General features: G+C 41.5%; 1 protein-coding gene across 8 annotated transcripts in view; it reads left to right on the forward strand.

Moving 5' to 3' along the window:
* The window catches only part of ORC5 (origin recognition complex subunit 5), a 121,507-nt gene extending 99,758 nt beyond the window's left edge, over nucleotides 1-21,749 (forward strand). For 5 of the 8 annotated variants that reach the window (XM_007063780.3, XM_027826240.3, XM_027826241.3 and 2 more), the window contains exons 14-15: nucleotides 5,314-5,426; nucleotides 21,197-21,749. In XM_007063780.3, the coding sequence (XP_007063842.1) occupies nucleotides 5,314-5,426; nucleotides 21,197-21,242 (159 nt within the window). In that variant the 3' untranslated portion in view covers nucleotides 21,243-21,749. Of the gene's footprint in view, nucleotides 1-2,094; nucleotides 2,362-5,313; nucleotides 5,427-21,196 lie in introns of all 8 variants that reach the window. The other 3 variants (XR_006292377.1, XR_006292376.1, XR_005223792.2) reach the window with 2 other exon arrangements.
* Nucleotides 21,750-24,396: the final 2,647 nt, after the last annotated feature.

Genomic DNA, 24,396 nt, shown 5'->3' on the forward strand with positions numbered 1-24,396 from the left:
GATCCTGTGCTGCACTTAGGACTAAATAAAGAATTGCCTCTCCCCTTCTAGGTTCCAGGACTAGTGCTCCAAGGAGCAGTCATTAATGGTGTCCAGAAATTTTCTCTCTTCATCCCTTCTGTGACGCCTGGCAGACCAGGTGCCACCTCATGCCAAGGCCCCTAGGTCTCAACAGAACACTAACCACTACATAGCTGGAAACCAGTCTGGTTCACCGGTGTGTTAGTATTGTTAAAATAGATGCTAAGTTTATAAGTATGTGTTTATACTTTATGAAATGCTTGTAGGATGCTGCATATTAGGGCTGTCAATCGTAGTTAACTCAAGTGATTAACTCAAAACAAATTAACTAGATTAAAAAAAATTGCTATTAAACAATAAGAGAATACTAATTGAAATTTATTATGAATATTTTGGATGTTTTTCTACATTTTCAAATATATTGATTTCAGTTACTACACAGAATATAAAGTGTACAGTGCTCACTCTGTTTTTTTATTACAAATATTTGCACGGTAAAAAAAAAAAAACAAAATAAGTATTTTTCAGTTCACCTCATACAAGTACTGTAGTGAAATCTCTTTATTGTGAGAGTTCAACTTACAAATGTAGATTTTTTTTTTTTATTACATAACTGCACTCAAAAACAAAACGATGTAAAACTTTGGAGCCTACAAGTCCATTCAGTCTAACTTCTTGTTCAGCCAATCACCAAGACAAACAAGTTTGTTTACATTTATGGGAGTTCATGCTGCCCGCTTCTTATTTACAGTGTCACCTGAAAGTGAGAACAGTATTGGCATGGCACTTTTGTAGCCAGTGTTGCAAGGTATTTACGTGCCAGATGTGCTAAACATTCGTATGCCCCTTCACGCTTAGGCCACCATTCCAGAGCACATGCTTCCACGTTGCTGACGCTTGTTAAAAAATTAATGCATTACTTAAATTTGTGACTGAACTTCTTTGGGGAGAATTGTATGTCTCCTTCTCTGTGGTTTTACTCTCATCCTGCCATATATTTCATGTTATGGCAGTCTCGGATGACGACCCAGCACATGTTGTTTGATTTAAGAACACTTTCCCTGGAGATTTGACAAAACACAGAGAAGATACCAATGTGAGATTTCCAAAGATAGCTACAGCACTCGACCCAAGGTTTAAGAATCTGAAGTGCCTTCCAAAATCTGAGAGGGTTGAGGTGTTGAACATGCAGACAGAAGTCTTAAAAGAGCATCACTCTGGTGCAGAAACTACAAAACGCACCACCAAAAAAGAAAATCAACCTTCTGTTGGTGGCATCTGACTTACATGATGAAAATGAATGTGCGTCAGTCCACACTGCTTTGGATCGTTATCGACCAGAACCCATCATCAGCATGGAAGCGTGTTCTTTGAAATTGTGGTTGAAGCATGAAGGGGCATTCAAATGTTTAGCATATCTGGCATGTAAATACCTTGCAACGCCAGCTACAACAGTGCCATGCAAATGCCTGTTCTCACTTTCAGGTGACATTGTAAATAAGCAGGCAGCATTATCTCCCATAAATGTAAACAAACTTGTTTGTCTTAATGATTGGCTGAACAAGAAGTTAGGACTGAGTGGACTTGTAGGCTCTCAAGTTTTACATTGTTTTATTTTTGAGTGCAGTTATATATAAAAAAAATTCTAGATTTGTAAGTTGCACTTTCACGATAAAGAGATTGCACTACAGTACTTATGAGGTGACTTGAAAAATACTTATTTTGTTTTTTTACAGTGCATATATTTGTAATCCATAATAATATAAAGTGAGCACTGTACACTTTTTACTCTGTGTTGTAATTGAAATCAATATATTTGAAAATGTAGAAAACATCCACAAATATTTAAATAAATAGTACCTATTATTTAATGATTTGATTAAAACTTCAGTTAATCATGATTAATTTGTGTAATTGTTTCACAGCCCTACTGCATATATTAATCTCACTTATAACATCTGCACCTCATATAATAAAGTGATATTAAGTGTTTGCATTGTAATCCTCTGTGATTGTGTAAGTCATCAAACAGGAAAGGAGCATTAATTATTGTAAAATGCTGGCTTCCTACAGAGGGTGTTAGGTCCTGCCTACCAAGAAGGCCCATTGAAACGAAATGAGACATTGTGAAACATCAAAGAACAAAGACTTTTATTAATTGTCTTCCACTGCATTCCCCTCCAAGAAGAGGAGACATGCGGGTGAACTCATCCCATCGCTTGAACTCTGGAGGGAAGATAAAAATCCTGACGAGAAGAAACTGTATCTCTGTTTTGCTTCGACTTTTGGAAGGGCAAGTTTTCTAAGCATAAGGATGGGATCCCCAGCTGCTTAGCCTAGGTTAGCTCTAAAGGACATATAGAGCTTGCATATTACAGAAGTTTCTATCTCCTTTTGGCACCTAAGAGTGTAACTCATTTATGTATGTATGTTTACCTGCTTTAACCTTGTAAATAACCTTTTCCTTGGTAAATAAATCTTTAGTTAGTATATTATAGGATTGGCTACAAGCATTGTCTTCGGTGTAAAATCTAAAGTGCAATTGACCTGTGGTAAGTGACAGGTCCTTTGGGATTGGAAGTAACCTAAACATTTGTTGAGAGTATCTGGTGTAAGGGACCATCTGTTACAGAGGCAAGCATGTGTAGGTGGCAAGATAGACTGGATTACCCAGGGACTGTCTGTGACTCCGTCGTCAGGCTGTTATAGTGCCTGAGGAGTTTACACTTGATACTTGGTTGGTGAAATTTAAGTACAGAACTCACAATCAGTAAGGGGTTTGTGCCCTGTTTCTTAGTGGTCTGCCTTGAAGTTGGTACTCATGCTCTTGAGCCCCTCCAGACAGCTTGACATCTTCCTGAGGTGACATATGGGTATATATCAATATGGGGATAGTTGAAATCCCCCATTATTATTGGGTTTTCTGTTTTTGTAGCCTCTCTAATCTCCCTGAAGCATTTCAGTCATCACCACCATCCTGGTCAGGTGGTCAGTAATATATTCCTACTGCTATACTCTTAATGTATGTATCTTCACCAATGTCCTCCTTTCCCTTCAGCCTTTGTCTGCCCCACGGCTGGGCTCTGTGGGGAGAGGAGGGCTGGTGTATGGGCTGGTGGCTGCCTCACAGCAGGGCTCTGGGGAGGAGGGCTGGGGGCTGCCCCATGGTTGGGCTCTGTGGGGAGGGAGGGCTGGTGTATGGGAGGGGGAGACTGATGTTTGGGCCAGGGGGTGCCCCATGGCTTGGCTCTGGGGGAAAAGGGGTGTGGGTGTCTGGGCCAGGGGGTGCCCTGCAACTGGGCTGGGGGGGGGGGGTGGAAGTGCGGGTGTCTGGGCTCTGGGGGCCCCAGACAGCCCACTCCAGCGCTCCCCAATTGGAACTGGTTTGTTAGGGATTTTTTTAACTCTCTACTCCTGGGGGAATATTTTTTGCTGTTGTCTGTATTGTTGACACACTTGTTGACAGCTATTTTGAAATAAATTACCAACATAATGAAACTGGAGTGATTATGTTGTGTTATTTTGACAAAATATGCAGAATTTTTAATATTTTGGCACAGAATTCCCCCAGGAGTAAATGTGACAGTTAGGAGCCAGACAAAGACAAAGCTTGAGCAGCCAGTAATGGTGTGCGGGCTAAAGATGGTGGCATAGTTTTGTCTTTGTCTGTCATCCTCTTGTCATTCCAGATGATGGAGTTGGGGATAATGGGGCCTTCATTTCTTCCTTTTACCCCAGCAGAGTCCTGATGGCTAGTTGCTACAAAGTCCATTGTGCTCTGAGCAAAAAGCTTTCCTCTTGTGGCTAGTACCCAGCTTGCTCTGCAGTGGCAAGCAGAGCTAGTGGGACACTGATCAGTGAACTCACCTGCACACCACACCAAGTTCAGAGATGCCTTTGGCAAAGAACTTTTTGGCATCCCGCCCTCAATCTTGGAGTCAGAAGGAGAAAATAGCCACCAATGTGGACAATTTAAAAATAAACCCTGTAAATAACAGTTTGGCTTTAGCCTATAAACCCTTTATGGTATGGATTATCTCTTTTCTGTATTTGTACAGTGCCCAGCACAACTGGACCTAAATCCTGACTGCAGTCTTTGGGTGCTAGTATAATACAGTATAAATATTTATTACTACAGCTGATGATGATAATAATAATAATAATAACAATAAAAATCACCCTTGAGGGACACACTTAACACAGATTAGCCTTCAGGAGTTCTATTAAACTAAATGTATTTTCATATTGTATTTCTTGTGTCTTTTTCCCTTCTATTTCTGTATCTCCCAGCTTCACTCTTTTCCTATATCTCTACATTTGTACTTCCGCCTTTCTGTCATTTTCTTTCTCTCTCTCTCTCGTTTGTTTCTCACCATTCACACTTTTTCTAGGGTCTCCATACTCATTCCTTTCTTTTATTTTTAGTGTGTGCTTGGGCACCATTTAAAGTAAGCAGCAAAGTGTATTCCCTGTGTTTACTATGGTGTATACCCTCAATACTACAGTGTGGAAACTATCAAGACTTTAATGGCATTGAATGTGCGTGTGTGTGTGTGTATGTATATATGTATGTATTGATACATACATATCCAACTCTGCTAAGAGATCATCTTTTGGAAGAAGGAAAAGAGAGAGAAATGTCTATCTGTACACATTGATCGATCTCTCAAGATAGTGTGTGTGTGCGAGTGTCTATACATGTGTGCACACACACACACATACCTCTCTCTTTCCTTCCTGGCCCACTCCCCAAGGGATGGGTTTTTGGCTTAGCACATGATCTTCAGGACCCTTCATCCTGCCTTCCAACCTTGGGGCTTCTTTCTCATGGCAGGGTAGGGTGATTCAATGAGTTTTTGAAATGTGGTCTAATCTGGCACAATGGGCTCTGGGGTATAAAACTCTGAGTATGACGATTCGAAAAGGTGGTCTCCACATGTGAGGGACGTGAACTTGATGTATGTCTCAGGTGGCTGTCAAGACTTAGAAACTGCCAATGCAGGTAGATAACGGAACTGTAGAGGTATTTAAGAAGAATTTCAGGGTAACTTCTGATATGAAGTGCCCTAGGTTTCAACCTATGCATAAGGCTGCTCCTGCTGCAGAACTGGTCATGTGAATTTCAGCTGGTTTCAGAACAGTGGAACAGTATAGCCAAATGTAGAACTTCCTTATGAAATATGGGACATTCGGTGACCTTGCAAAAGTTATGTTGGTGACAAATGAAAATTTGGTCATTGTTATTCCTGTTTGCAAAAGTGAGTAATGTTTCAGTGATGTCTCTGTTTCTAGATCACCTCTCTTGTGACACTCCAGCTTTTGACCTTGGTTGGCCATGATGACAAGCTTGATGGACCAAAGTACAAATGTACAGTCTCTCTAGACTTCATCAGGGCTATTGCAAGGTAAGATTGTTAAATAGCATTTAATGTTCCATGCACTGACCTGTATAAAAGGTTTAGGTTTCAAAACCAATTATTTGTTTAACCATTTATACTGGCTTCCTGCAGTGCACAGTAGAGGACTGAATAGATTGTTTGTTTGTATTCCGGTAGTAGATAGAGACAACATCCAAAGTTAGGCCTTCATTGTGCTAGGCTTTATACAGATATATAATGAGAGAGTTCCTGCTTGAAAGAGTTTATTTAAATTGGCAAGACAAAAAAAGGGAAAATATTATTCTGTGGAATCAAGGCCCAGAGAGACTATGACTTGCCCAAGATCACATTAAAAAGTCAGTAGCAGAACTGAGACATGAACCCAGATCTCCTGAATCCCAGTCTAGTTCTTTCACCTCAAGGCCATCCTTCCTCTTTTCTTTGCATCCATGTTTTGATAGTTGTGGTCTCTGCAACAATGAAAATAAAGAGTTAAGACCCTCTACCAAATTTTTATTGCATACATAGGGAGGTGGCTCAAAATTCATATCCTTGGTATTGATGTTATCGTAACTCTCCATACACCATTCAGTGTATTGACAGGTTTGGGATTTTCTGTTGTGTTTTTACTAATTTCCACTGTTATTAGCAAATGCACAAGTACCAGTAGCTTAATAAAAATGGGAAAAGGTTCAAAATATAAAGTAGGGAGATAAAACAGATGTATGAGTCAAAAATATCAAAGAGTTTAAGTAGACATCACACACATTTTAGCCATTCAGTAGCATCAGGGATAGACCAGCACAAGATGAGCAGCCTTTGGTAGGTGTGCAGCATCCTCAACTGCACCGCAGCAATACAGAGGGCTGTTCCTGAGTCACCAGGTGTGGTCATTTCACACACATCTCACCACTCCACATCTGAAATGGTTGAATTTCTACAAGAGATTGCCTGGCATTGAGCTGCCACACTGTCTCTCATCATGCTGAGTGGTGATGGAGTCTCTGACAGAGAGCCCCTCATTCCCATTCTGCTCACCATAATGTGACAGCATCCGCTGTAGAGATGGTTGCTAACATACTCCAGATTGGTCATGTGCTGATGAGTCGGCGGCAATGCACCTCTCATGTATCTTTTAAAAAGTGGTAGTTGTGGCATCTCCTGTATTTTTGCTGCAATACAACACCTGATAGGAGGTGGGATATTAGGAGGTGGGATATTAAAAAGGACTGGTAACCACTTGGTGTTTTTTGGTCTTATTGTTCCTGTTGTTCTCCAACTGAGTAGCAGAGTGTTTGCACTTTAACTCCCCCAGTTGAGCCTACTAGCTTATTTAGAAGGCCATTTCAGTTCTTAATCTCCTGAACTACCTTGGTGAAGTGTCCTTTTAGGTACTTAAGTGTACAACCTTGAGTTCTTCTTTGAGTGATGACCCTGTGGGAACTCCACTTTAGGTGATTGTGCGCTCTGAGCCTCTGGTCGGAGAACTTTGACAGCAGTATCTGGCCAGGCTGCACATGCGCTCTCTTCGGCTCTCGCCTGTGGCGGCAGTTGATTAGCAGTGTCGGGCCACCCCCCTTCTCAGTTCCTTCTCAGTTGCCCTTGGTCCCTAGTCGGAGCTCTGGCAGTGCTTTCACTCAATTTACCTCAGAATTAGTTTAGTTAGATTAGTCAATTAGTATAGTGTAATTAGGTTTTTTGATTAAGACCCCTTTACTACTTTTCTCCACATTTAAAAAAAAAATTCTTTCATTTCATCCCCTTAAGGAACATTATTTTTCCTCAGAATGCCAGGGTCTCCTGGCTTTAAATGCTGCCTCTCCTGTCACGAGGCAATTCCAGTCTCCAACGGACGCTTGCAGTGTGTCCGGTGCCTGGGGGAAACTCATGTATCCCAAAAGTGCACACAGTGCCACAGTCTTAAGGCCCAGACAAGGGAAGTGAGGGACCTTAAACCAAAATTTATCCTGACGGAGAAGTCCCTCCTTCCCGCCTCAGACTCGGGATCTCAAACTTCTCCTGTCGCCCTATCACCACATGCGGTTTCTGACAGTTCCCTCTCCTCTACCCTGCAAGGAAGGAACCTGTCTCCTAAACGACGTGGACAGAGGAGAGCTAACACTCCCCCTACCAAGACTGTGTCAGAGGAAGCGTTCTCTGACTCTGTCCACTACATCGGTACCGACCACGCCGCAGCTTAGTACCTTTGAGTCAGCAGACCGCCGTTCCCGGCGCTTCTGTCAAAGCCACAGACCCTAAGCAGGCAGGCTCTAAGAAGAGGGCAGAGAAGACTGCCCCCTCCACTTCAGCACCAATAGCACAGACAAAGCGCTTGGTACCGAGCGACTCTGCATGCTACAGACAACAATGTCACCTCTTGGCTCTATGATGCACAGCATAGATACTGCACCACAGATTACCACGCCATCCTCTGCATGGTCTACACCGGCTCCGTTCCCATCGGTACCTCGTTGTCTCCCAGTACCACCACAATTCTCCATACCGCCTTCCACACAGATACCTTCATCAGTACTGCAACCTCAACAGTTTCTTGCACCAAAGGATCTGACGATTGTCCCAGTACCAGAATCACCTCTCCTCGGTACTGATACTGCTTTCGTAGTTTCACGGCCACTCACGCCACCAACTAGATCTGCCCCTCCTTTCTGTAGTGAGGGGGATGAGAAAGGGGAGGCTTTCTCCTCCCAACACTCTTCATCTATACAAGGCAGTGTTTGGTCTGCACATCAGGAGCACCCTAAACATGTGCCGCAGCCTGATTTTCAGGGATGGTACGGTCACCTGTTGGGGCCTAAGCCTATGCCCTTCCCACATCAGTGTGCATTCTGGGACCCGCAGGCAGCTTATAGACAGTATTGCCCCAAACCTGAGTGGCACCATGAAGGTACATAGGCACTCTTCACCAAAACTCACAGTGCCAACAGATGCCCCTCCCGAACAGACCTTTGAGGAGATAGAAGTAGTCTTAGATCAGGAGGCAGCTCCTGCTACCACCACTTCATTCTCGCCAGACGAGACTATCGTGCCCCCTCTGCCTACTGCTGGAGATGATTTCAGAAATTTCCAAGAACTCTTCAAAAGAATAGCAGACACACCCCAGATACCCCTAGAGATCTCTAAGTCACATCACGAGCTCTTGGACATACTCCACACGTCCGCCTCCTCCAAGATGGCCCTCCTGATTAACACAGCATTCATGGAACCTGCCACAATCATCTTTCACCCGCTACCATCCCACCACATGTAAGAGGGAGAACAAAAAATATTATGTCCCTTCAAAAGGGATGGAATTCCTATTCATACACCCTCAACCAAATTCATTGGTAGTCAATGGAGTTAATGAATGGGGCAAACAGCATTGCTCTAGAACCACCCCTTATGATAACCCAATTTGCTCACCCAATTACCAAGATTCCTCCAGGGAGTATGCAACCTCTACCCAGAGCCCCCAATGTCCCTGTGGGACCTGACTTCGGTGCTTCGATCTCTCACAACTGCCCCATTCGAACTTTTGGCCATATGTTCTCTTCTACATCTTTCCATGAAAGTAGCCTTCCTAGCTGCCATCATGTCCGCTAGACATGTGGGAGAAATAGGGGCTCTTATGGCAGGTCACTCTCAGATCTCACCCTAAAGTTTTGCTTGAAGTTTCTTCTTCCTTCCACATTCATCAACCTAGGCATCTTCCCACGTTCTTCCCTAAACCTCACAAGGATAGAGAAGAGGCAATTTTCCGCACCCTGGACATCAGAACAATGCTAGCCTTTTATCTTGAACAGACCAAGTTGTTCAGGAAAACTCCTAAATTGTTCCTCTCCACCACGGAACGTTCCAAAGGTAACCCATTGCTAAGCAGAGACTTTCCAGATGAATTTCAGATTGCATCTACCTCTGTTACTGACAACATGACCTACAACCCTACCCCCCATGGGTCAGAACACACTTCACGAGATCTGTAGCCACACTGGCTGCCTTCCTGAACAACATGACTATTATCGACATTTGCAAAACATATAGTTGGACATCACCTCCCACATTCATACAACACTACGTCATTGATCAGGTCTAAGCATCTGACACATGGCTGGGACACATTGTCCTCTTGTCTATTCATAACCAACTCCGAATCCCTCCTCCCACCAAGGGGCACAGTCACCTAAAGTGGAGCACCCACAAGGACATCACTTGAAGAAGAGAGAGTTACTCACCTTGTGCAGTAACTAAGGTTCTTCGAGATGTGTGTCCCTATGAGTGCTCCACTACCCTCCCTCCTCACCTCCACTTCAGAGTTCTCATCAATACTCTGCAGTAGAGAAGGAACTGAGAGGTGGGGAGGCCGCACAGTGCTAATCAACCACCATCACAGGTGTGAGATGGGGAGAGCGAATGTGTGGCCTAGTTGGGTACTGCTGTTGAAATTCTCAACTAGAGGCACAGGGTGCACAAGCACCTAAAATGGAGCACTCACAGAGGAACACATCTCGAAGAACCTCAGTTACTGCACAAGGTGAGTAACCTTCTCTTACACCTAGATACATTGGCTTTGGGTCATAGAATCATAGAATATCAGGGTTGGAAGGGACCTCAGGAGGTCATCTAGTCCAACCGCCTGCTCAAAGCAGGACTAGTCCCCAATTAAATCATCCCAGCCAGGGCTTTGTCAAGCCTGACCTTAAAAACTTCTAAGGAAGGAGATTCTACCACCTCCCTAGGTAACGCATTCCAGTGTTTCACCACCCTCCTAGTGAAAACGTTTTTCCTAATATCCAACCTAAACCTCCCCCACTGCAACTTGAGACCATTACTCCTTGTCCTGTCCTCTTCTACCACTGAGAATAGTCTAGAACCATCCTCTCTGGAACCACCTCTCAGGTAGTTGAAAGCAGCTATCAAATCCCCCCTCATTCTTCTCTTCTGCAGACTAAACAATCCCAGTTCCCTCAGCCTCTCCTCATAAGTCATGTGTTCCAGACCCCTAATCATTTTTGTTGCCCTTCGCTGGACTCTCCAATTTATCGACATCCTTCTTGTAGTGTGGGGTCCAAAACTGGACACAGTACTCCAGATGAGGCCTCACCAATGTCGAATAGAGGGGAACGATCACGTCCCTCGATCTGCTCGCTATGCCCCTACTTATACATCCCAAAATGCCATTGGCCTTCTTGGCAACAAGGGCACACTGCTGACTCATATCCAGCTTCTCGTCCACTGTCACCCCTAGGTCCTTTTCCGCAGAACTGCTGCCTAGCCATTCGGTCCCTAGTCTGTAGCGGTGCATTGGGTTCTTCCGTCCTAAGTGCAGGACCCTGCACTTATCCTTATTGAACCTCATCAGATTTCTTTTGGCCCAATCCTCCAATTTGTCTAGGTCCCTCTGTATCCTATCCCTGCCCTCCAGCGTATCTACCACTCCTCCTAGTTAGTATCATCCACAAATTTGCTGAGAGTGCAATCCACACCATCCTCCAGATCATTTATGAAGATATTGAACAAAACTGGCCCCAGGACCGACCCCTGGGGCACTCCACTTGACACCAGCTGCCAACTAGACATGGAGCCATTGATCACTACCCGTTGAGCCCGACAATCTAGCCATCTTTCTACCCACCTTTTCGTGCATTCATCCAGCCCATACTTCTTTAACTTGCTGACAAGAATACTGTGGGAGACCATGTCAAAAGCTTTGCTAAAGTCAAGAAACAATACATCCACTGCTTTCCCTTCATCCACAGAACCAGTAATCTCATCATAGAAGGCGATTAGATTAGTCAGGCATGACCTTCCCTTGGTGAATCCATGCTGACTGTTCCTGATCACTTTCCTCTCATGTAAGTGCTTCAGGATTGATTCTTTGAGGACCTACTCCGTGATTTTTCATGTGCTGATCATTTTCCATTCAAGATATTGAGTCCTCTGAGGTGAAAACATGAGGACGCTGTCTTTGACACACTGTGTTTAAGACACCAATTATTGAAGTAGCCGCTGATAGCTGCCATATTTTGGTTCAGATTGTCCTTAGTCTTTTTGAAGTCCCTGTCTCTTGAAGCTAGGCAGATGTCATCCACATACTTAAATGGCTTCAAGATTGTTGGAGGCAGATCTTTCTGTAAATGTATTGAAAAAGGTAGGGCAAAAACAGATCCCTGAGGGAATCTGTTCTTCTGGATCCTCTGTGTGCTCAGTTTATTTCCTAGCATCACCTGGAATTGTCTGTTTCAAAAGATCATTTCTGTAGCTATAACACCCATCGGGGTGACATCTTTGACAACATGATCAACAGGCCAATGTGCCAGACAGTAGTCAAGAAACACAGCTCTGTCTTTTTTCCTTCTGTTGCAAACCATTTTCTGTGCAGGTGGTAAGTGGAACCTTGCCCTGTTCATCACAAAGATCCTGTTCTACTATGGGCATGATTCTTTGCGGAATTAATTGCTCCAAAAGTTTGTAAGTACAACTCAGAAGTGATTATCGTATGGTAGCTAGCTGGAATTGATTGGTGCTTTCCCAGTTTTGGTATAGCTGTTGACGATCATTTTATGCTCTTCTTATGAAGATGAAACAGAATTTCTGGTGCAATCTTGTCCAGGCCACATGTTTTTCTTGCTTTCGGAAGTGCTCTCTCCACATCTTCAGTGGATAAAGGCTGAAAGATGTATTCACATGAAGGTGGGGACAGTCTTTATGGGTGCCATTCCCTCTTTACTGATTCCTCAAATGGCTTGTTCTTGTTGGCTTTTGTCATATTGGTTAGGTGTGTGGTGATGCTGTTTGGGGACACTTTCACTGGTGTGTGGTTAGTGGTTTCTGTGCTGTGCTAAGCTTCCTTCTGAATGACTGTGCTTTCCTGCTAGACCTTGTCACATCTGTAGTTGATGTAACTTATTCCTAACGTTCCCTGAAACAGACATAGAGGTAGTCAGTGGTTTGCTGTCTCTAAGTTACCAGATTTTTCACACTGCTTCAGAAGTTCAGTGCATTCTACATCTAAGCGGGATACACAAGTCTTTTGTTAGCCACATGGGATGGATTTAGTGGCTGCTTCAAAAATTGCTCTTGAGAAGCAAGTGTAAGCGTTTTCTTCAGAATATTATGTGGTATGCACACTATGTACTCACTGATCAACTGACAGTTTTTTCCAGTCTTCCCTTCTATAATTCCATCATAATCTAGGAATAGTGGTTATTATGGAGATTGTCACTCCTAGCAGAATAAGAATGGGGCAGAAGGGGACAGGTACTGGCTGTGTGGGAAGTTTCCAAGAACTCCACAGCAGGCTGGTAACTGTTGGCCCCTGTGACGAGTTGGACCCCCCTTCTGGGATGCCACCTGATGTACTGGGATTTCACTGAGCCTCTCCTGCTCAACCAGCCTGGGTTCCCGCTCCCTGCTTTGCTGAATTAGGCTCTTCGGCCTCTTGCAGCACACACACAGGTAGGGCCACGCTCTGCTGCAGACACAGACTGAAGTCAGCTCTATGTGAGAGGACTCCCCCAGCACTCACGTGCACACCCCTTAATAACCCAAAATAATACTGTCTTGCACTGTATAGAAATATCTGCATAGCACAAGCTCATAAAAATCTGCCCTCTTCCTCAGTGTAAAAAGAGATGTGCATGACTTCTTGTCCACCCTCCCCAGTTAGAAATTGCATAAACTGGGTTTAATAATAAACAAAACAAATTTTATTAGCTATAAAAGGCAGATTTTAAGTGGTTCAAGGAATAGCAAACAGAACAAAGCAGATTACTAAGCAAATGAAACAAAACACACAAACTGAGCTTAACACACCTAGATAGGTAGGATACAAATTAGCAGATTCTCACCCTGAGTGATAAACAGGCTGGCAGATTCTTAAGGCACAAGTTGCCTTGGCTTTTCCAGGTTTTCTTACACAGGCTAAAAATCCTTCCAGCCTGGGACCATCACTTCCCACAGTTCAGTCTTTGTTCCTCAGGTGATTTCAGGTGTGTTGTAGGGAGAGTGAGGTCCTCTCCTGTTGTCAGTGTCCCTCTTTTATATCTTCCCCCCACTTGCTGGAAAGCTTTTTTGCTGTGATCTGGGTCAAACAATTCCCATTGTGTAGTGCTATCTGACCCGGATCAAACCGTTCCCATTGTGTAGAGCTATCTCTGAGAGCTTTCTATTGCACACAGTTCCTGGGGTAATCTTTATGCTTGTGTGCATTTCTTCAGTAAGCCACTAACATTGTTTGGCCTCATCCAACATAGCACATTTGAAATACAGAGACGTGGTCAATATTCCCAGCTTCAGATACAAAAATGATACATGCATAGAAATTGGATAAACACATTCAGTAAATCATGACCTTTCAAATGATACCTCACGTGGGCCATCTTGCATAAAGTATAACTTAGTTGTACCATATTCATATCATAACCATATTTCTATGAAAAATATGGAGTGTAATTTCACAGCCCCCTGTTGAGATGTCCCAGATGAGGTCAGGAGAACAGCAGTGCTTCCATCATGGGGAGAAAAAGTGGCTGTCTGCGTAAGGTAATACAACAACGATAGATCATTTATAGAAGCCCAGTCTGTGAGATCCAGTCCATTCTTGTCAGATTCTCTTATAGCCTCAGGAGGTGTGGTGATTGTTGAAGCTCCAACAGATGGATGGATGTTGAAGTGTTTGTAAAGATGGGTTGTTTCAGGCTACATCAGCAGGCTTAGAAACAACTTCAAACTGACTAACTCTTACAATATCACAGTGCAGCAAAATAGTTGGTAGGGCCTCCACATAAATTTCAAACTTCACATAAATGGCTCTGCCACATTTTCCATGAAGATTGTAGCTAACAATGTCATAGCCTCTCACTGTCAGCTGCCTGGCAAGGAAGGAATCTGCATGCTTTTCTAAGAGACAACTAAGAAGCACCCTGTGACAGACCATGAGATTCTCTATTGCTGAATGCTTTGCAGCTGACAGCCCCTCAGTACTGAGTTGAAGAATGGAGAGAAAAGAATCAACAAGAACCACTCCTGCATTGCTGTTGCCGGGATTTGTTATGCTAGTTCAAAATACAATAAAGGAAATCAGCCTTATTGAAGTGGTTTGAATTTCTTTAAAAATATTCCTTATATTGTGTTGTTTTATTTTGGAGGCTTTTGTTTTTACTTACAAGGTACTTGCTTTCAGTTGGGACAGAAAGCTTTTGCTTGACAGATGTGGCTCAAAGTCTGTAGCTCTAGTTTTTTGCTCCTGCAACATGGGGAGGTCTTATGAAATTTCCAGTGAGCTGTCTTTGCCAAGTTACTCTGATGTTTTGATGTTTGTAGCCTTCTGGGCTTAGTTACCAGCATTTTTCAAAATTACCTTAAAAACAGATAAGGATTCTGAGGAGGTATCTTGTGAATTATAGGAGGTTCAGTTTGCAACATAAGAGAATCTTTAAATATTGACTTGGACTTGTGTAGAAAAATAATAGCAGAAATTTGCACAATATCTAATAAGAATACTGGAATATTATCTTTTTAATTTACTTTATAATTATTAGTTTCAAAACTAATGAAAAATAAAACACCAAAGACTTTCAATACCAATCTGTTAACAGATTTCTGGTTACAAATTCTAATTAACCTGGTAATTGTGTCCAAATAGCATCTCTCTGAAATCAAGACTTACTTATTAAATGCAGATATCCTTGGATTGTTCTTAAAATACATTTTGGGTTTTTTCTCTTCTGTTTTTGCAATGGGGAAGGAACTCACTGTAACAAGCAAATCAGAAGCACAAGATGATTGATCATCAAAAGAAAAAGCTATGCAAATATAGACCTTATATCAAATTCAGAATACAACAAAGTACAAGTCTTATGAGGAGTTAAGAAATCAAAGAAAAAGATTATACAAAGAAAAAAGTGAAACAAAAATCCACAATGATAATATACAGCCCCCTGACTTACGCAATCGTTCCATTCCGGAAAGCCTTGCATAACTCGAATTTGCGTAAGTCAGAAACGTATACCCATACGTTACGCAAATATTTCCGCAACTCAAAAATTCTATTTTTGGCTTATGGAACTTTTTCCGTAAGTGCGAATTTGTGTAAGTCGGGTCTTGCGTAACCCGGGGAGCGTCTGTACTAGATAATCAGGTTATATTGATCACTTAAATTAAAAAAAAAAAAAAAAATTCTTGGGCAAGCCACCAAACTTTTGGCTTCATAGATGTCCAATTCTTTTCCTGTTGCTTGGGTTTTAGCTTCAAAGAGCATTTTAGCCTCAACAAAATACCAGCCTTCAGGTTAGAAACTGCATTGTATTAATTGCTAGTGGAATTACAGAGGGATAAGTTTAGCTCATTCAGTTTTAAGTTGGTTTTATGTTATCAGACTTAAGTCAGAACCCCAATTGTGAACACTGTAATGTATTCTATGTCCCTAATACAGATCAGTGCTTTTTCCATGAAAATATTGCTCTAAAATGGTGATCCACTACATTGTCAAAAAGCACATTATGGTTCTGATGGGTTGGACCCTCCCCCCTTTGGGGTGCCATCGGATGTGCTGGGATCCCACTGAGCCCACCTGTCCTATCAGCCTGGGTTTCCCTTACACTGTGCTGCTGTGACAGACTCTCAAGCCCCTTTCCAACACACGCACACAGGCAGGGACACACCCAGCTGTAGAATCACACAGAGTCTGCAATCAGCTCTCTGTGGGAGGACTCAGCTAGGGGATGCCCAGCACTCTTGTTCACACACCCCCTGGAGTGTAAACCCAAAATTATATTGTCTTGCGCTGTGTAGATCTCTATACAGCGTAAGCTCATAAAAATCCCCCCTCCCTCAATGTGGAGGAAGATATGCACCGCTCTTCTCACCTCTCCCCCCCCCCCCCCCCAGGCTATGAATTGCACAAACTGGGTTTTGAAATAAACAAAAAACAAGTTTGTTAACTACAAAAGGTAAATTTTAAGTGATTATAAGGGATAGCAAACAGAACAAAGCAGGTTCCTCCGCAAATAAAACAAAACACACAAACTAAGCTTAATACACTAAAGAAACAGGTTACAAATAGTAATTTCTCACTTAAATGTTGTTTTAGGCAGGTTGCAGAGTTTCTGCAGCTCAGGGTTCCAGTTACTTCTCTTCACAGGCTACCCCTGTCTCCTTGCCTTTCCCCAGCTTTGTTCCTTTGTTTCTTCAGGTGTTTTCAGTAGTCTTCCTTCTTAGGCAGGGAGGTAGTAGAGAAGAGCTCTGATTAATTCAGATACAGGACTGACACAAGTGTGGATAATAACATTCAGCAAATCATAACCTTTCCAGTGATACCTCACATGACCCATCTTGCATAAAATGTATCTTAGTTATACCATATTCATATTATAAGAATATTTTATGAAGAATATGGGGTGCAGCATCACAATGGTAGCCCAACCCTAGCTAATACTTAGCACTTAACACAAAATTTGTTGCCAACAATATATAAAAACCAGCATAGATTATGAGAATTCTTATATATTCTCTCTTGTGTGATCTCCAATTTATATAAGTTAAATCAAACCAGAAAAAAAAAAATCTGTTCCTCTGGAGCCCTCGTTTACCTGTGGTCTCTGACAAGGCTCAAGCTCTCCCCGTACTAGTCACTAGCTATACAAAGCAGTTAGAGTTGGTGAAACAGCCCAGGAAGAAGCGTATGCAGTACTTTAGACAACAATCATCCCTACGTCTCCTTTGCATCAAATATAAATACCCCTGTCCTCCACCTTTTCTCTGTGTCTAATCAAATACAGAATCAGCTCGTGGATGAGGAGCAGCTAGCCAAAGCTGAACCCAGGCAAAATATGGGATGCTGGCAGGAGTAAAGGAAGCACTTCAAAGATCTGTCCGCCTCTAACACATCCAACGGTTGAGGGAACCTACCTTTAGATTGTGACTCATAGCCTTGGGTTCATTTGGACTTCTCCGTGTTATTGGATGTCCAAATAGTCTTGTCAGCAAAAAACACCCAGTTCCATATGCAACATGGCCTAATCCTATCTGATTCAGGGCCTGGCCAGAGTGTGAGCCACACAATCCTGCCCTCCAGGCTTTATTGTAAGTCACTGTGCCCAGGAATTAAGCCACGTGAATGATGTCTGGAAAAAACTTCCACTGGTTTAAAAAAAAAAAAAAAAAAATACAGCAGCTCATCTGCAACACAGTTTGCTGTGAACAAAAGCACCCTGGTGCTCTGCTGCTTGTACTGGATCTGAAATGAATAGAATCCAGTTCAAGGACTCTGTCCTGATATTCAAAGTGCTCCCTTGGATTGAACCAGGCCACTTGAGAGATTAGCTCTCCCTTTGCAATGTGACCTTCCACCAAACCTACGTTCCATTGGAACTATGACACGGCCCAGCAGCATAGGGAGGCTCAGAGCACAGGAGCAGAACCTACACTGTGGAACTCACTCCTGCAAGAGAGCAGTTGTCAGTCTTCACCACTTTCAGAACTCAATGCAAAATATAACTTGTTAGCTCAGCTGTCTCTCGGTAGGACCTGCATACACCCGTGCATACACAACACTATTCAAGCTATTTTTGTGAAGGGGAGAGATTATGTTTGTTTCCAATTAGTTGGACCTGTTGAGATACTACAGTGATGGGGCCATACCTAGATAGTAATTGATAGGTCTGAAAATGTAATTGTAAACAGGGAATCATCGTTGAGTGGAGGTGTATGTCTGGTGGGGCCCTACAGGGATTGGTTCTTGGCCCTATGCTATTTAACATTTTTATTAATGACCTGGAAGAAAATGTAAAATCATCAATGATAGCTTGCAGATGACAAAAAAATGGGGGAGTGGTAAATAATGAAGAGTACAGTTCACAATTCAGGTGATCTGAATCACTTGGTAAGCTACTCACAAGCAAACAATATGCATTTTAATATGGCGAAGTATATACATCTAGGAACAAAGTATGTAGGCCATACTTACAGGATAGCAGACTCTATCCTGGGAAGCAGTGACTCTGAAAGAGATTGGGGGAGGAGGGGTTGGATCATCAGCTGAACATGAGCTCCCAGCGTAACACTGGGGCCAAAAGGACTAATGTGATCTTTGGGTCCATAAACAGAGGAATCTCAAGTAGGAGTGGAGAAGTTATTTTATCTCCATATTTGGCACTGGTGTGACCGCTGCTGGAATACTGTGTCCAGTTCTGGTGCCCACAGTACAAGAAAGATGTTGATAAATTGGAGAGCGTTCAAAAAAGAGCCATGAGAATTATTAAAGGATTAGAAAACATAGTGATAGACTAAAGGAGTTCAGTCTAGTTAGCTTACCAAAAGAGAATGTTAAGGGGTAACTTGAATATAGTCTATAGGTATCTACATGTGGAACAAATATTTAATAATGGGCTCTTCAATCTAGCAGTGAGATATAACATATTCCAAAGGCTGGAAGTTGAAGCTAGAAAATTCAGACTGGAAATAAGGTGTACATTTTTAACAGTGAGAGTAATTAACCATTGAAACAATTTACCAAGAGTCGTGGCGGAATCTCCATCACAGACAATTTTTAAAACAAGATTGAATGTTTTTCTTCATGATATGCTCTAGGAATTATTTTTGATGAAGTTTTAGATGGTCACAATGGTCCCTTCTGGCCTTGGAATCTGAAAATCTCTATTATGTCTTCTGACATCTTTCTCATTCCCTTTCCTTCTCTGTTTCTTTATCTCATTTCCATTATTTCTATCCCCTTTCCATCCCACTGTCTGTCATGTTTTTCTAAGAATGACAGGCCGTAGTTACAAAAGAAATTGGTTGGTGCTGTAATCCTACACGTAAGAGATTTTTCCACCTATACTCCATCGTGCCAGCTGCAGGGTGAAACTTATCTCTGTGCTCTAGTAAGATTCCTTTGCAAACTGCAGCAGATCGTGCTACCATGCAAGGGTGCACCTGCCTTTAGTTTCTACTCCCGCTGCTTGCTTCTCCCTCTTGTGGGAAAAGTCATCCTATCAGCAGCAGAAGAAAAGGAGCTTATTCACCACCTCGGCCACCAAGCAGGCTACTGATTTCTTGTGCCTTGATATGATAGTGCTAAAACAAATTGCTAGTAAATAAAAGTCCCAGTTGTGGGAGTCATCTGGTTTCTCATCTCCATTACCCAGCATATTTCCTAATGCAGGCCTGATGTATTGAAAGGATATAGAGTAATACCTTCTCTCTGTCATTCAAGCCCTTTGGTTTTTATCTTTGGACTTCTACAAGGAAAAATCAAAGTAATTTCCCTTTGTTTTTGAAACAGAAATTAAAGTTTGCAAAGTTACCTTTGTGGAGAGGTACATAGTCACATTTCTCCTCCCTGTAGAATTCCTACATGGTCAATGCTACTTGTGTGCAGTAATTTTCTTCTCTGCCACAGAGATCCATTTATCACATAGTTCTAAAATATTTCAGCGGGTCTTCGTACCTTCTGCAGACAAACTCCTTTGTTTGCCTCGTGCTATTACATTTTTTTGGTTGTTGTAGTTTGAAGGCAAGGGGCACATATGTCATTAGAAGTTTTAAACTATTGTTCAGATACCTCCAAATTTAAGAAGTAGGTTAATTCAGGTCTTCCTTTGCAACTGCAGGAGGAAGCTTTTGTGTGTGTTGAATGTGGCAGGTCTTGTCATACGGTCACTACTGGTACTAATCATGATGACATGATGATTACAATAGTTTTTCATTTAGTAGCTGGTAAGGTTAACGTTTGTCAGAATGTGTGAGTGTTACTTTAGAAAGCCTTATAAGTAAGGTACTTACTTGTACTTCTCTGTGACATTACAGAATATAATATTGCCATAGTTCACTTCATTTAGCTTTATAATGGTTTTAATAAGTAGACTTCAGAAAACATATGATTATATACCTCAGGAATTTCTGGATTTTCTGTGCCCAATACAATACTTTGTAGAAACTTTTTTAAAATGTAGATTGCAAAGTGATGTGTGAGCCAAGAATATAAAATGAGTGGCCTGACAAATAAGACATCCAATTAGTTAATCTTTACTTTGCATTGTGTTCAGCTATTTTTGCAGCACTGCATACTTTTTTAATTTTATACTTGTCATTATATCCAGTAATTTTGGTCATTTATTCAAATAGTAACCCCAAAAACCTGAATGTTAGATTGTACAGCAGAATGAGTTTGGAGAAAACAATTAATTACATGTTTTACTCCACTGCTATTTTAATCTCCCCGCCATCAAAGTACAAAAATATACATTAAAATCTTCTATCCTATTGAGTAGCATTCTTGGATTTTTCAAATTTAGCTATGAACATGGGTCAACTAGTGTCAAGACTGAAAGAATGCAGACTGCAAATGAGTACAGATGAAGGAGTTATGCAGTACATAATGCTAAAACAGGTGGTTTGGAAGAGGAACAAAATGTTTAATAGCTTAAAAGATTGCTGCTCTGCATCTCCAACTAGTGTATCGTGTTTACCAGGCTAAAGAAATAAATTGCTGTCAACTTAGATCTAAGTTTGTTTTTACAGCCTAAAGATTCTTTCTTTCAATCTTTAAATCCTTGGTAAGGGATTCCTTTATTGATGTATTAAATTCTTCTAAAGTTTAAACAATCAAAAGACTAATACTATAAATAATGATGTCATTATACAATTTAAATTCTGTAATTCAGTGTCTTATTTTATTTATCTCTGAGGAATTGGTTGCTATCTGTTGCGAAGAGTGTCTTGTGTGCATTGTCACCAAACAGATTACAGTCTGAGCACTCGAGGGTTTATTGTTCTAAAATACTGTATGTTTTTGTTTACAGGACTGTGAACTTCGACATAATAAAGTACTTGTATGATTTCTTGTGAAAACAAGCCTCACAGCCATATGGACACCGTGACAATGACTAAAGCAAGCTGTGTTCCTCTATCTACTTAGCTGGCCAGGGAGAGGAGCATTTTGGCTCTCCTGGATTTGTCCAAACAGGTGCTGGCCCAGCATGCAATCAGATGAAAATATTCTGATTGGTCTGGGTGGATCTGAGCAGAGGACTATTTACCGGGGACCCTGGAGTATTTGGAAGCACTGTGTTAATTATAAACAGCAGGGTTTGAGCACAATCTGTTCTACTCTTAATGATGTTATCTTAACACTGAAATTGCCTGAAACCCATTTACTTAAGACTACATTTTGCTCTATGAACTATCCCCTGTGCTTTGAACATGGCAGCAGCCCTTGTTTGAATGCCCAGTCTTTTCACTTCCTCTCTGCAGGAATCTTTGCAATTGCCTGCCAAAGCAGCTTTTCCTAACGCCACCATTTTAAGAGAGTGTAGCAGCAAAATATAATAAACGTAAGTGCATGTTTAAAATCAAGCTGGTGTACGCTTATCTGTGGATCATATATAGATTAGATGTTCAACTCACATATATAGGGATTATGATAGGAAAACCCCAAATTTATCAGCACAGAATTTATCTTGAGACCCACTTGTAAATGTTAACCTTAAAACCTCCTTTTTACCACGTTTTTTAAAAAAATCACATTTTAAAATGTATGACTGCTAAATCTATCCTTTACATGCTAGATGCCAGTACTGGCAGGGCTTTTCCACTTACCAGCTTTCAAGGAGCTTTTTATTTAAATATTCCTATAGTTCTTTTGAGCTCAGCCAGAGTTTCTTGAGTGCAAAATTCTTGTGCAGTTCTCAGTGGAAATATTTTAGCATAGTGTGTTATTGAAGCAAAGCAATCTAATTTGACATATACTTGTAAGTACACTCTAAAGCCAGGGTATATGCTATAGTTTGGTGCAGCATGGGTTCTTCTGCATTAACGTGTATGGAAGATAAAGATTCAGCAAATAACATGATGTACCTGTTGCACGCTTTCTTAGCAGAGAAAACACTTCAGTCTGAAAGAGGCAAAAAGTTGAACATATGTTATCATATCGTAAAGCCTTTATCACACTTGCTGAGAAACTCCAACACTTAATTTTCAAAACATCCAAGTTTTCAGTACTTCAAAAACTTTTTTTTGTTAACCAAAAATCATGTATGATAGGGTAACCGTAGTTTGTAATAAATTCTAAATTCCCTTCACTTTTCAGAATCAGATGCTAGGCTAACCGCTAAATGGCATATTTTTTTTAATTGCACTAGAAACTTGAGCAAGAATGTGCAGTATAGGATTTTGAGAGTTCCAGCATCTATTCCTGGGAGTGAAAGCAGGGGACACTAGGAAATTTTAGCTGGCTGAACACAAACTGGATCACCTGCTGTGTAATACATACCTACAGGAGAACATCACAGCTCTGCAAGCTATGTTGTCATCTAGTCCAATTCCAGATAAGCTTTAAGGTCTACAAAGTCCTCCAAGGGCTGGGCCCTGACTCTTCTCCACAATCTACCACATCAGGAACCCTGCAAAGCCCAGTCTGCAGCTCTCAAAGATGATGGGTAAGGTTTTATTGGTGGCAAATCCAACTTGTGGAATCCCCTTTCACCAGAAATCAGGATGACTCCAAATCCTTAGCATGTTCAGAATAAAATGTAAGAAGCATTTAGAAAAAAAAAGTTCCTAAAATAGAAGTGTGTCCCAGCCACATTTATGTGATTATTCCTGCTATTTCTAGTCAAAAGCAAACTCCATGTGCACACGTGAAAAGAATACAAGGGATGGTGGAAAGCAAAGTCCTCTAGACTATATACTCTCTACATAATTTTGCTGGTGCATAGATACTATGGTGGATGGGTTTATTAGAGATACATAGACATCGGAAATGTGAATCTGGCCTCCTATAGGGGAATACAACTAGTTTTCTTGCCATGATGTTCAACATACAAATTATTAAAGAACATCCTCAAATTGTTGTATGATAAAAGAGAAATGCATCTAATGCCAGCCTGACGCTGTTTGGTTCAATGGATTGGGCAAATGTGCTTAAAAGACAGATCAGTAGATGTAGGAGCTGGGTATACCTTTGAGACCATCCTGAGAGTATGGCACAAATTAAAATCCAACTCACCCTTTTTTCTTTTCCATGTGTCATTTGGCAGAATTGGGGGCTACCACCCACCATATGCTATCCCCAAAGCCTTTAATAAAACTAATACACCAAACAATATTAAAAATATAAGGTTGTTCATAACTCTGAAATGTTCATAGCTCTGAACAAAACGTTATTGTGGTTCTTTCAAAAGTTTGCAACTAAACATTGACTTAATACAGCTTTTAAACTTTACTAGGGAGAAGAAAAATGCTGCCTTCCCTTTATTTTTTTAGTAGTTTACGTTTAACACAGTACTGTACTGTTGCCTTTTTTGGTCTCTACTGCTGCCTGATTGTGTACCAAATGAGGTGTGTGGTTGACTTGTCAGCTCATAACTCTGAGGTTCTACTGTACATGTGTTGTACCAGTCTTCTGGGCCTTTTTGGACCTTTGGTTTCCTTTAACATTGGCTAATGTATGTAAATACATTGATCTTTGTAATGTGACAGCAAATTGAGCCAAATCCAATATTTTTCTTGTCATGTGGTTGCATTAATTTCAGAGTCTCAAATTGCACAACAGTTCAAATATAGAGGTTTCAGGGTTTACCTGCAGCTGCTTATTATGTTATGCATAATGAGTGGGGTCCTGCAGGGATCAGTTCTGGGTCTGGTTCTGTTCAATATCTTCATCAATGATTTAGATAATGGTATAGAGAGTACACTTAAAAAGTTTGCAGATGATACCAAGCCGGGAGGGGTTGCAAGTGCTTTGGAGGATAGGATTAAAATTCAAAATGATCTGGACAAACTGGAGAAATGGTCTGAAGTAAATAGGATGAAATTCAATAAGGACAAATGCAAAGTACTCCATTTAGGAAGGAACAACTAGTTGCACACACATAAAATGGGAAATGACTGCCTAGGAAGGAGTACTGCGTAAAGGGATCTGGGGGTCATAATGGACCACAAGCTAAATATGAGTCAACAGTGTAGCACTGTTGCAAAAAAAGCGAACATCATTCTGGGATGT

Source organism: Chelonia mydas, chromosome 1 (assembly GCF_015237465.2).
Source record: "Chelonia mydas isolate rCheMyd1 chromosome 1, rCheMyd1.pri.v2, whole genome shotgun sequence".
Taxonomy (NCBI): Eukaryota; Metazoa; Chordata; order Testudines; family Cheloniidae; genus Chelonia; species Chelonia mydas.